At 63.6% G+C, this 13633-nt stretch overlaps 1 protein-coding gene across 5 annotated transcripts; it reads right to left on the reverse strand.

Moving 5' to 3' along the window:
* Window positions 1-792: 792 nt before the first annotated feature.
* CCDC106 (coiled-coil domain containing 106) lies at window positions 793-9867 on the reverse strand. Of its 5 annotated transcripts, none has more exons than XM_030544932.1 (6): window positions 9838-9867; window positions 4716-4822; window positions 4229-4336; window positions 3707-3883; window positions 3100-3306; window positions 793-2630 (listed from the first exon to the last, which is right to left on the reverse strand). In XM_030544932.1, exons 2-6 carry the CDS (start codon window positions 4753-4755, stop codon window positions 2314-2316), a joined length of 849 nt encoding a protein of 282 aa, XP_030400792.1. In that variant the 5' UTR covers window positions 4756-4822; window positions 9838-9867; the 3' UTR covers window positions 793-2313. The 5 variants fall into 5 exon arrangements, with proteins under 5 accessions (XP_030400792.1, XP_030400794.1, XP_030400793.1 ...); XM_030544934.1 differs by lacking the exon at window positions 9838-9867 and adding an exon at window positions 6307-6348 and having other exon boundaries at window positions 4725-4822; XM_030544933.1 differs by lacking the exon at window positions 9838-9867 and adding an exon at window positions 6307-6348 and having other exon boundaries at window positions 3100-3303.
* Between the last annotated feature and the right edge of the window lie 3766 nt (window positions 9868-13633).

A 13633-nucleotide genomic window follows, 5' to 3' on the forward strand; every position in this document is an offset into this window, starting at 1 on the left:
CCCAAAACAGGGAGCGAAGTGAATCAATGACAATCCCCGTGAGGGGGTGGGATGGGGGACCCGATCTGGCACTTTCATTGGTGCCAGGTGGAGGCAGACAGAGTAGGAACCCGATTGCCCTTGGCATGGGGGGTGCTCCCGCCCTGCTGAGGCAAGGGTGGTGTCAGCAGGCAATGGAGCAGGGCGGGGAGGGAACATGGGGGTCAGGTTTGGTCTCTAAGCAATATGGGATGTGTTGGGGGGGGGATCTGTACATGGAACGGATCAAAGGGGAGGGGCTCAGGGCAAGGCCGGCAGGTTGGGTCCAGAATCGGGACCCCAAGTTGGAGATGTAGGCAGGGCAGCTCTTGGCCAATCAGCACAGCTCCCTGCAGCCTGTTTGGCCAATCAGGTCGGCGCAGCTGCCCCCCCCCCCCCAATTTTAACAGCACTGTAGAACCTAGGGGTGAAATTGACAATCTGGGTCATGATCAGAGCTGGTTCCCCCGAGAGGGGAAAGGCCCCGGACCCCATTCCCCGCTCCCCTGAGCCAGCCAGTCCCTGCCCCAGGGCCGGATGGGAGCGGTGCCCCCTAGAGGGGAAAGGCCTCGTTTCCCATTCCCCACCCCTCTGAACCTGCCAGTCCCTGCCCTGGGGCCAGGTGGGAGCCAGCGCCCCCTAGAGGGGAGAGACCCTGTTTCCCCGCCCCCCTGAGCCAGCCAGTCCATGGGGTTCAGATCAGAGCAGGCTCCCCCTAGAAGGGAAAGGCCCCATGTCCCATCCCCCACCCCGCCAAGTCACAGAGCTCTGCTCAGGCCTAATTTTCAGGCAAGTCCAAGAGGGTCAAATTGTTTCCCAGCCTGACCCCATCCCTTCCTCCAGTGCCAGCTCCCGCCCAGGGGACCAGCCCCCCTCCCCCTCCTATGGCCCATTCCCACAACCCAGCCAGACCGACCTCACGGGCAGGAGAGCCGGGCGTTTTCCTACCTGACACGACTCCTGGAGTCTGGTCCAGCCAGCCCCGCCCCAGCCACGTCACCAGAACCCCGTGAGCCACAAGAAAGCACCCAGCTTGTGGCCCCTTGCACTAGCCCCCTCCAGCTAGCCTAGCCCAGCCTCTGCTATCCCAGCCCTCCTACTCTCAGAGCCACGCCCCGATGCCAACCTCCCCAATGGCCCAGCAGCTCAGCTGCTCCCATGGGCAGGCCTGGGATAGGAGTGGGAGGCATAGCCCCCTCCCAGAACCGAGACCCACACCTTGCTCCGCCCCATGACACTCAACCCCGCTCTGCCAGCGGGGAGGAAAAAGGGAACGTTCCCAAGGTCCCAGAGAGGGCAAACAGAACCCAGGAGAATCCGCCCACTCTAACCACTAGACTCCACTCCTGTCCCAGAGCCGGGGAGAGAACCCAGGCGTCCTGGCTCCCTGGCTGTGCCGAGACCAGCAGGTGGTGTGCACAAAAAGGGAAGAACGACGCCATTCATCACGCGTTGGGGTGGAGAGATTCGGTGACCACAGGTACTGGCAGAGGAATGGGACAGAAGGAAGGAGCTGGAGCTGGAGCGGCAGGAGTGTGGAGGTCGATGGTAGTGGTGGGCCTGTTGGAGCAGGGCAGGGTCCCACCCATGTTTGAAGCAATAGAGGGTGGCGGCAGTGCCGGGGTGATGGTGGCGGCAGTGGGATCACGTGCAGTCGGGGTGGGATATGACATTACTCCCAGAAGTGATAGGTGACGGGCAGCAGTGCGGGATAGGGCCCTAGTCCCATCATTGCTTGAAGCAAGAGGTGATCTGGGGGGCAATATTTGTGGTAGCAGTGGGAGGAAGTGTCCTGAGGGGCAGTAGTGTGTTTGGGGGGGGGTATCCCATTGCTGCCTGAGGTGATGGGCAGCAGGGACTGGGTACATATTTGTGTCAGCCATGGGATAGGTTGGTTCGAGGGGCCCCAGGGGGGCGGCGTTGGTGTCAGTAGTGGGATAGGATGGTTCGAGGGGGTCTCAGGTGTTTGGTGTTAGCAGTGTGATAGGCAGGTTCGTGGAGTGACAGATGCTGGGGGTGGGGGCAGCACTGGTGAGATAGGCCAGTTCAGGGGAGTCTTGAGGGACAGCGTGGGAATAGGCCAATTCACGGGATCACAGATCCCAGGGGATGGGGGTGGCCGCAGTGGCAGTAGTCAAATAGGACGGTTTGAGGGAGTCCCAGGGCAGTGTTGGTATCAGCAGCGGGATAGGGTGGCTTGAGGGCGTCCCAGGGGGCAGCGCTGGTGTCAGCGGTGGGATAGGGCGGTTTGCAGAGTGATGGGTCCCGGGGTGGGGGGGGCAGCAGGGGGTCCCATCACCGCTTGAAGCGGTAGGTGATGGGCAGCAGCAGCTTGCTCTTCTTGAGGGCCTGCACCTTCTTGAGGGTCTCGTCGTCCAGCGCCAGGAAGCAGCGGCGCGAGTACTCCAGCAGCCGCTCCTTGGACGGGTCGAACTCGCCCACCTCGGCCAGCTTCTCGGGCGCCACAATGAGCAGCTCGGCGATGGGCGTGGTCAGCGCCACCGTGTTGCGATCCACCCGGTGGTGCTCGAAGGCCCGGCTCATGCTCTTCAGCTTCTGGAAGGTGTTGAGGATCTTCTTGTAGCGGCATAGCACCCCGTCAGCGTCCTTGACTGCCGGGCGGGCCACGGCAAGGGCGAGAAGGATGGGAGGGATGGGGAGATGGCGTGGGGAGGGATGGAGGGGGACAGAGGAAAGGAGTAGGGCAGAAAGGCCCAGGGGAGAAGAGCCTGTTCATTCCTTTCCTTCAACACAGACTCCCTCCCCCGGCCCCCTCAGGAGGATTTGCCCCCACTCCAAAGCCCCCTGCGCCCCCAAAGCCCCTCATAGTGAGTCCTCCCCCCACATGCCCCTCCACCCCACCCATGCCAGACCCCTCACTCCCACAGTCCCCCTCCTCTTCCCCACCCCACACCCCCCCGCCTCCTCCTTGCTCCTCACACCATGGCACACGCCCACCCCACAGCTCCCTCCTCCCCACACCCCACCTCACAGCCCTCCTCGTCCCGGGCCACCCGGGGCGGGAGACCAGCCCTGCTGCCCAAGCGACCGGGGCAGTGACCCCTGCAGGCCCCCACTCACCTCGCTGGCGTTCGCGGGCCTTGGGCTTGCCGAAGCGCCGCCGGCTCACCCCCCCTTTCTGCTTCTGCTTCTTGCGCTCTGTGGAGCCGCCCTGCTCCGAGGCGGCGCTGAGCGAGGACGCCAGGCTTTCGTTGTCTGTGGCCTCGCCGGGCCGGCTCTCGGCCGCCTCCGCCCGCCGCGGGGGCTGCTTGCTGCGGCAGTGATCTTCTGGGGGGTGGGCAGAGACTGGGTTCCAGTATGCACCTCACTGGGGCCCCCTGCCCTGCTGTGTCAGTGACCCTCTCCCCACACCCCCAAGCTCTTCTGGCTGCTGGCTGGGAGACACAGCGCTAGGGGCTGCCCATGGGAGGGATAAAAGCCCTACCACACCTGCTGCCCAGGGAGCTGCCCTTCTAGAGCAGGGAGGTGGGACCTGGGATTGGGTCAAATGGGGACATGGGGCCTGTTCCCCCAGCTAGTGCCCCAACATGCCCACCTCTGACTCCTAAAGTCACGAAAGGGGGCAGGGACCCAGGCGTCCTGGCTCCCAGCCCCCTGTGTTCTACCCACTGGGCCCCACTCCCCTCCCACCGCCAGGGAAGGGACCCAGGCGTCCTGCCCGGCTCACCGGTGTCCACCTTGGCGGAGGAGATGAACTTGTCGAGCTGGCAGCGCAGAAAGTCCCGTTCCTCCTCCAGGTCCTCGATGCGCTTCTGCAGCCAGGAGTTGCGCTCCAGGGCCATGTGCAGCTGGGTCTTCATGCTGCTCATCAGCGCCAGAGCGGGCGGGGGCGGCTCCGGCAGCTCTGCGGAAGGTCGGGGGGGGAAGGACGTGGGCAGGGGGCACCAACACCTGACCCCTCTACCCTGGCCCTGACCCCCTATGGGGCCCTGACCCCCCCCCCAACGTCTGCCCCCTCCCCTGGGACAGGACCCTGCCCTCCCCAGCATCTTCCTCCCAATGGGGCCCTGCCCCCCTCGTTGCCCCCCAGCAACCTCTCCTCAACTGAACCCCACCCCGAACCTAACACCTCCCTCTCCCCGCCCCCAGGTCCTGCCCCCCGGGGGTGAGAGTACAGGGGAGTCTCTGGGGATGGGGGCTATGAGGTAGAGGTGAGAAGGGGGGCGTCCATGGTGCGGGGGGGGGCTACCTTCGAAGTTGCTCTGGGGAGGGCTGAGGCTGTAGAAGATCTGGGGCTCTAGGTGGGGTGTCTCCTCGAAGGGGATGGAGATCTCGTAGGCCTCATCGTCCTTCTTCACTGCAGGGAAAGACGTGTCACGGGTGGATCCCAAAACCAGCTCCACCCCCTGCACAGCCTGGAACCCCCCCTCAACGGGGCAGGGACCCCTCCCCACAACAACCCCCCCTCCATACCCTGGGATTCCCCTCCCCTCAGGGAAAGGTCACCCCAAAACCTGACTGCAAGTCACTGCTCCCCCCCCAGCTCCCCAATGGGCTCCCCTGCCCCTCCCCCACAGACACCCCCCACAGACTTGACATGCCCCAGCCCCCACAGCTCCCTTTCACCCCCAGAAGTCCCTCCTCCTCAGTCCCCACGCCCCGGCACCCCCTTCTCATCCCTATGACTCCCCAGCTCTATGGGGGCCTGTGTCCAGGGCGCCCCCTGCTGCCCACACCCTGCGTACTCGTCCGCCTCCGATTATTCCTCTCCGTCATTTTCCTTCCGTCCTGGCGCCCCGGCCTGGTGGGCCCCTGGCTGCCCCCTGGGCGCCGCACGGGGACGCTGGCGAGAGAGAGAAGGGAGGTTTTAACCCCGGGCAGCCACTACCCATCCCAGAGAGCTGCTACCCATAACCCCCCGGGGCAGTCGCCACCCGTAACCCCCTGGGCCACCTGCTACCCATAACTCCCGGGGACAGCCCCCACCCATAGCCCCACAGGGCCGCCACCACCCATAGCCCCCTCCCCGGCAACCGCTACCCATAACCCCCCCAGGACAGCCCCCACACATAACCCCTCAGGACAGTCGCCACCCATAACCCCCCGGGGTAGTCCTCACCCATAGCCCCACAGGGACATCGCCATCCATAACCCCCCCACCGGCAACCGCTACCCATAACCCCCCCCAGGACAGCCCCCATACATAACCCCCCTCGGCAACCGCTACCCATAACCCCCCTCGGCAACCGCTACCCATAACCCCCCGGGGCAGCCGCCGCCTGTAACCACCCGGGCCACCCGCCACCCATACCCCCCCGGGGCAGCTGCCACCCATAACCCCCCCCAGCAACCGCTACCCATAAACCCCTGGGGCAGCCCACACCCGTAACCACCCGGGCCACCCGCCACCCATACCCCCTCAGGGCAGCTGCCACCCATAACCCCCCCCAGCAACCGCTACCCATAAACCCCTGGGGCAGCCCACACCCGTAACCACCTGGGCCACCCGCCACCCATAACCCCCCCCAGCAACCGCTACCCATAAACCCCTGGGGCAGCCCACACCCGTAACCACCCGGGCCACCAGCCACCCATACCCCCCCGGGGCAGCTGCCACCCATAACCCCCCCCAGCAACCGCTACCCATAAACCTCTGGGGCAGCCCACACCCGTAACCACCCGGGCCACCCGCCACCCATAACCCCCCCCAGCAACCGCTACCCATAAACCCCTGGGGCAGCCCACACCCGTAACCACCCGGGCCACCCATAACCCCCTGAGGCAGCCACCACCCATAACCCCCCAGGGCAACCACTACCCACCCCAAAGAGCCCCTACCCACAACCCCCTAGGGCAGCCACTACCCATACCCCCCCCCCGGCAACCACTACCCATAACCCCCCCCGGGACAGCCCCCACCCACAACTCCCCAGGGCAGCCGCTACCCATAACCCCAGAGAGCCCCCAGCCATAACCTCCCGGGACACCCCCCATACTCCCAAAGGTCCCAGCATGCCGCCCATCCCCCATCACTGTATATATGCCCCCCCCCCCCGGTGTGCCATCTCCCGCCCCGCAGGGCCTCCTCCATCTGTACCCACCGTGTCCCAGAGCTGACGGTAGCTGCCACAGGCTGGCTATGCCCAGAACCAGAACCAGGTGCCAATCACCCACCAGACTTGGGGAGATCCGGGGGGGAGAAGACACAGCCTGGCTCCCCACAGCAGGCGCTGTGATGGGAGCGGCTGAGATTGCCTGAGGGTGACCCCTCAGAGTCCCGGTGGGAGTTGCCCTTGGACCCTCTCTGCCGGTCAGCCAGGGACCTACCAGAGACGGACGGGCCGTGCGGCAGCCCAGCTCCGAACCCGTCCTGCGCCACCCGCCGGCCAGCCCTGGGGGAAGGAGAAGAGATGCACGCGGTCAGGTCGCTTCTCCGGGAGCAGGACTCAAACCCGCCACCCTCTGAGCCACGCAGACACTGCTGCATGGGATCATAGGGCAAGGCCAGGAGCAAAGCCAGTCTGTGGGCGGTTGTGAAAGGAAGGGGGAGGCTGCGGGTCAGCACTTCTGGGTTCTCTCCCCAGCTCTGGGAGGGGAGTGGGGTCTAGTGGTTACAGTGGGGGTACAGGGGCTGGGAGCCAGGACTCCTGGGTTCTACTCTTCAGTTCAACACCTAGTCAGCAGTAAACTTCCCAGGAAGAGAGGCAATAGCTCCAGGCACCCTAGCCCCCTAAGCTGGAGGAGAATCCCCCTTCGACCACGGACTAAGTGTGCTATGACACGTGGATGAGCATGCGGAAACTCAGCTAGCAGAGTCACACACGCAACAACACACATTGTCAACCATTGTCCAGAACCCCCCAATTACCCTATCCCTCCCCAACTCCTGGACCCCCAGAGATCAGCAAGAATGTTAGGACATGGGGGATGGGCATTTCCACCTTGAAGCAGCCCACATTACAGCCCCTTCCTCTACAAACACCCCCAAGTATTTCTTCAGGCCCATGTTCCCCCCCCCGCCCCGAATTCATGCCCCCAGAGACACCCAGTCCTGTGCATTAGATCCAGGGTCCCCCATAGACCCCCCAGCCCTGTAAATAAGATCCAGGCCCCCCTACAACCCCTCAGTCCCGTACATCAGATCCAGGCCCCCCCAAGACCTCCAGTCCTATACATCAGATACAGCACCCCCAAAATCCTTTACATCAGATCCAGGGCCTCCCATAGCCCCCCAGTCCTGTACATAAGATCCAGGGCCCTCCATAGACCCCCCAGCCCTGTAAATAAGATCCAGGACCCCCATAGCCTCCCAGTCCTGTACATCAGATCCACAGCCCCCAGTGCACCCCAGTCCTGGACATCAGATCCAGGACCCCCCACAGTTCCCCAGTCCTGTATATCAGATCCAGGAGCCCCCATAGCCCCCCAGTTCTGTACATCAGATCCAGAGCCCCCAGTGCACCCCAGTCCTGGACATCAGATCCAGGACCCCCCACAATTCCCCAGTCCTGTATATCAGATCCAGGACCCCCATAGCCCACCAGTTCTGTACGTCAGATCCAGCCCCCCCCAAACCGCCCAGTCCTGTACATCAGATCCAGGACCACCCATAGCCCCCCAGTCCCATACATCAGATCCAGCACCCCTCAGTGCCCCCCAGTCCTGTACATCAGATCCAGGACCCCCCACAGTTCCCCAGTCCTGTACATCAGATCCAGGACCCCTCATTGCCCCCCAGTCCTGGACATCAGATCCAGCCCCCCCCCCCACAGTTCCCCAGTCCTGTACATCAGATCCAGGACCCCATACAGTTCCCCAGTCCTGTACATCAGATCCAGGACCCCCTATATCCCCCCAGGCCTGTACATCAGATCCAGGACCGCGCACAGTTTCCCAGTCCCATACATCAGATCCAATACCCCCTAATGCTCCCCAGTCCTGTACATCAGATCCAGGGGCCCCCATAGCCCCCCAGTCTCGTACATCAGATCCAGGCCCCTCCAAATCCCCCAGGCCTGTACATCAGATCCAGCACCCCCCCAGTCCTCTACATCAGATCCATGACTCCCCCTACAAAACCCCCAGTCCTGTACATCAGATCCAGAACCCCCCAGCCCTGTACATCAGATCTAGGACCCCGCACAGTTCCCCAGTCCTGGACATCAGATCCAGGACCCCCCATTGCCCCCCAGTCCCATACATTAGATCCAAGGCCCCCCACAGGCCCTCAGTCCCGTACATCAGATCCAGGGCCCCCATAAACCCCTCAGTCCTGGACATCAGATTCAGGACCCCCATAACCCCCCAGTCTTGTACATCAGATCCAGCACCCCCCATAACCCCCAGTCCTATTCATCAGATCCAGGACCCCCCAGAGTTCCTCAGTCCTGGACATCAGATCCAGAACCCCTCAGTCCTGTACATCAGATCCAGGACCCCCCACAGTTCCCCAGTCCTGGACATCAGATGCATGCCCCCCCATTGCCCCCCAGTCCCGTACATTAGATCCAAGGCCCCCCACAGCCCCCCAATCCCGTATATCAGATCCAGGGCCCCCATAACCTCCTCAGTCCTGGACATCAGATCCAGGACCCCCACAGTTCCAAGTCCCGTACATCAGATCCAGGACTCCTGCATAGCCCCACAGTCCTGTACATCAGATCCAGGCCCCCCACAATTTCCCAGTCCCAGACATCAAATCCAGCACCCGTCAGTGCTCCCCAGTCCTGTACATCAGATTCAGGGCTCCCCATAGCCTCCCAGTCCCGAACATCAGATCCAGGCTCCACCAAATCCCCCAGGCCTGTACATCAGATCCAAGACCTCTCAAGCCCCCTAGTCCCGTACATCAGATCCAGCACTCCCTAGTGCCCCCCAGTCCTGTACATCAGATCCAGGACCCCTCACAGTTCCCCAGTCCTGGACATCAGATGCAGGGCCCCCCATTGCCCCCAGTCCTGTACATTAGATCCAAGGCCCCACACAGCCTCCCAGTCCCGTACATTAGATCCAGGGCCCCCATAAACCCCTCAGTCCTGTACCTCAGATCCAGCATCCCCCAGCGCCCCCCAATCCTGTATATCAGATCCAGGGCCCCCATAACCCCCTAGTCCTGTACCTCAGATCCAACACCCTCCAGCACCCCCCAGTCCTGTACATCAGATCCAGGACCCCCCACAGTTCTCCAGTCCTGGACATCAGATCCAGGGCCCCCCATTGCCATAATCATATCCAGGCCCCTGCAAACCCCCCAGTCCTGTTCATCACATCCAGGACCTCCCACAGTTCCCAGTCCCATACATCAGATCCAGCACCCCCCAGTGCCCCCCAGTCCTGGACATCAGATCCAGGACCCCCCACAGTTCCCCAGTGCTGGACATCAGATGCAGGGCCCCCCATTGCCCCCCATTCCTGTACAGCAGATGCAGGGCCCCCATAGCCCCCCAAACTTTCAGATCGACTCTAACCCCCGCCCCCTCTCGCCTAGAATCCTGATCCTAGCCCCGCCCGATTCCTTCGAGTGCCCCAAAATTGGGGGAAATCGCCCTAAAATATGGCTTCTGTGCCCCTCCCCCCGCCGCTGGGTGTTTTGCTGTGAAGCTGTAATTACTCGGCTGCTCCCAGCCTGGATTGCCGGGCGGGGTGGGGGTGCAAAGGAGATGGGGCCGGGGGGGGATATAAAGTATCCCCCGATCCCCCCACCCCCCTAAAATGGATACAAAATAGACCCACAGCAGAGACTTTCCCCCCTGTCCCCAAGGCTGGATGTCCGGGGGAGGGGCTGCAAAGGGAGGGGGTGCACGGGGGTTCCTGGGGGGGTCTGGGATCTGCAGAGAACAACCCCCCATCCCCACTCACCCAGATCTGCACGCGAACCCCCAACAACCGGGCTGTCAAGCCAGCCCCCCCCTCCCCTGGCACAGCCAGGGAGCGTCTGCAAAGCGCCGCCGGGGGTGGGGGGATCGCCCACGCACGCAGGGCAGAGACACGCGTGGGGGGGGGCTGTGCCAGATAGAGCGGCAGGAAGCGACACACACTCCACTCAGGCCCAGCCTCTCCCCCAGCCAGGGGTCACCCCCAGCAACTTCCCCTGGGGAGCTGACGGGGGGGAGGCAAGGCTTGAAGAGAGAGATCCAGACATCCCCATAGACACCCCTCTATCCTCACCAGGCACAGCCATCGGCCACCCCGAACCCAGGAGCGGCACCAGGGTTTTTGGTGCCCTAGGCCGGGTCTTCCACGCTCCCTGTCTTCTGGGCACTTCGGTGGCGGGTCCCAGAGCGAGTGAAGGAACCACCGCAGAATTGCGCTGAAGAACCGGAGCGCGGAAGGACCCCCCGCCGCCGAATTGCCACCGAGAGCGGCAAAATGCCGCCCCCCCAAATCCTGGCACCCTAGGCGACCGCCTAGCTGGCCTAAATGGAAGAGCCGGCCCTGCCCCAACCCCCTCCATCTGTTAACCCCCAACTGTCCGCATCATCCATCCACCCCCAACCACCTCCATCAGCCACTCCCAATCCCCTCCATCATCCATCCATCCACCCCAACTCCCTCCACATCACCCCCAAACCCCCTCCATCATCCATCCATCCCAACCCCCTCCATCATCCATCCCCAAACCCCCTCCATCGCCCATCCATCCACCCCAACTCCTTCCATCAGTCACCCCCAAACCCCCTCCATCGTCCATTCATCCCAACCTCCTCCATCATCCATCCATCAACCCGGTCCATCATCCATCCCAACCCCCTTCATCTGCCATCTCCCAACCCCCTCCATTATCCATCCATCCACCTCAACCCCCTCCGTCAGCCACTGCCAAAGCCCCTCCATCATCCATCCCCTAAACCCCTCCCTCAGCTACCACCAACCCCCCTCCATCATCCATCCATATATCCCCCAACTCCCTCCATCTGCCATCTCCCAACCCACTCCATCATCCATCCATCCATCCACCTCAACCCTCTCCATCAGCCACTGCCAACCCCCTCCACCATCCATCTCCCAGCCCCCTCCATCAACTACCACCAAACCCCCTCCGTCATCCATCCATATATCCACCCCAACCCCCTCCATCTGCCATCTCCCAATCCCCTCCATCTGCCATCCCCAACCCCCTCCATCGTCCATCCACCCCAAGCCCTTCCATCATCCATCCCAACTCCCTTCATCAGTCACCCCCAAACCCCCTCCATCATCCATCCAGTCCAACCCCCTCCATCATCCATCCATCCATCCACCCAACGCCAACCCCCTCTATCATCCATCCACTCCAACCTCCTCCATCGTCCATCCACCCCAAGCCCCTCCATCATCCATCCCAACTCCCTTCATCAGTCACCCCCAAACCCCCTCCATCATCCATCCAGTCCAACCCCCTCCATCATCCATCCATCCATCCACCCAACGCCAACCCCCTCCATCATCCTTCCACTCCAACCTCCTCCATCATCCTTCCACTCCAACCCCCTCCATCATTCATCCATCCACCCACCCCCAACCCCCTCCATCATCTATCCCCCAACCCCCTCCATCTGCCATCCAGCCCCCATCTCATCTAACCCAGCGATTCTCCATCCGCCCACACGGGGACGGGGGCTGTTTCTCGCTTCTCCCCCGCTTCCCATGTTACTTTCCTCCTCCGGAAAAGCGCGACTCTTTAGCGACGGCCCCTTCAGCGGCCCGCCCCTCCCCCGCCGCACTGTCAGGGAGCGAGGCGCACTTCCCCAGCCGGATGAGAGGCGAAGGGAGAAGGGTCATGGGGAGGGAGGGCCCATGGCTGGGGGGGCACAGGCTGCTATCACTCTCAGTGAGTTAATGTCTCGCAGCTTCTCCCTTGGGGGGGGGGGTCTCAGCTGCCTGCCCCCCTCAAAGGGAAAGCGGGAGAGGTGCCCCCCAGCCTGGGAGTTAGGGAGTATCTGCAAAGTGTGAGATTCTTTAGGGAGCAGCCCTGCCGGTGCTCCTCACTCCCGACCCGCAGCCCCTGCTAGCCTGGCCCTGGGCTCCCCCCAGCTCTGCCGGTGCCCCTCACTCCCAACCCACAGCCCCTGCTAGCCCAGCCCTGGGCTCCTCCCAGCCCTGCCAGTGCCCCTCACTCCCGACCCGCAGCCCCTGCTAGCCCAGCACTGCCCCCTCCAGCCCTGCCAGTGCCCCTCATTCCCGACCCACAGCCCCTGCTAGCCCAGCCCTGGGCTTCCCCCAGCCCTGCCAGTGCCCCTCATTCCCGACACGCAGCCCCTGCTAGGCCAGCCCTGAGCTCCCCCCAGCCCTGCCAGTGCCCCTCATTCCCGACACGCAGCCCCTGCTAGCCCAGCCCTGGGCTTCCCCCAGCCCTGCCAGTGCCCCTCACTCTCGACCCGCAGCCCCTGCTAGCCTGGCCCTGGGCTCCCCCCAGCTCTGCTGGTGCCCCTCACTCCCAGCCCACAGCCCCTGCTAGCCCAGCACTGCCCCCCACAGCCCTGCCGGTGCCCCTCACTCCCAACCCACAGCCCCTGCTAGCCCAGCCCTGGGCTCCCCCCAGCCCTGCCAGTACCCCTCATTCCCGACACGCAGCCCCTGCTAGCCCAGCCCTGGGCTCCTCCCAGCCCTGCCAGTGCCCCTCACTCCTGACCCGCAGCCCCTGCTAGCCCAGCCCTGGGCTCCCCCCAGCCCTGCCAGTGCCCCTCACTTCCAACCCGCAGCCCCTGCTAGCCCAGCCCTCGGCTCCCCCCAGCCCTGCCGGTGCCCCTCACTCCTGACCCACAGCCTCTGCTAGCCCAGCCCTGGCTCCCCCCAGCCCTGCTAGTGCCCCTCACTCCCGATCTGCAGCCCCTGCTAGTCCAGGCCGGGTCTGCCCCAAAGCACAATCCCCCAATATCTCTCTGGAACACACCTGCAATGCAAGGGCAAGAATCCCCCACCACATGCAGCCCGCCCCCCACCTCCACTGCCCTGGGGGACCCCAGTGAGGGATGCTCCGTTTTGCTGGCCAGGTGAGCCACTGGCCTCCTTCCTGGGCTGAACTGGCCAAATAGTGCCACTCATGATGACTTTGTGGTGAGGGATCCTCTGAGCCAGCCAGTCCCTGCCCTGGGGCCAGATGGGAGCCGGCGCCCCCAGAGGGGAAAGGCCCTGAGCCCCATTCCCTGCCCCCCTGAGCCAGCTAGTCCCACCCAGGGCCCGGCTCCTCGAGGAGAAAGGCCCCATTCCCTGCCCAGGGTGTGGGGACATAGATGCCTTTGTGAAGAGTTTTTGTAGGGACTGCTTTATACCAAGAGGCAGCAGAAGACAGCGGTGGCGGGGCCAGGGGCAGGGCCAGGGGCAGGGCCAGGGGCAGGGATTCCAGACCTGCCAGTACAGGCCCTGCCGAGGCATTGAGCAGGCAGATGTGCCGTCCCAACCTGTCATTAGCCCCTAAATATAAAACCGGGGAATCCGCCACCTGCCACTTATCCCAGCGGGTTAGATTGGTCATGTGACCCACAAAGAACAGTGACCCCCAATTACCCCTCCAGCCCCCGCACCTGATACCCAGCCCCCGCCCTGCCACCCTCCATCAGCTCATGCAGGGGCTTGTTATACGGGGAGCCCTCACTCGGCGCTGGGACGCGGCCCCTCTGGGGTGGGGCGCAGGGCTGGATACTGGGCGACCCCTTGCCCGGTGCTGGGACGTAGC

The sequence above is a fragment of the Gopherus evgoodei genome, unplaced genomic scaffold (genome assembly GCF_007399415.2).
Source record: "Gopherus evgoodei ecotype Sinaloan lineage unplaced genomic scaffold, rGopEvg1_v1.p scaffold_35_arrow_ctg1, whole genome shotgun sequence".
NCBI lineage: Eukaryota > Metazoa > Chordata > Testudines > Testudinidae > Gopherus > Gopherus evgoodei.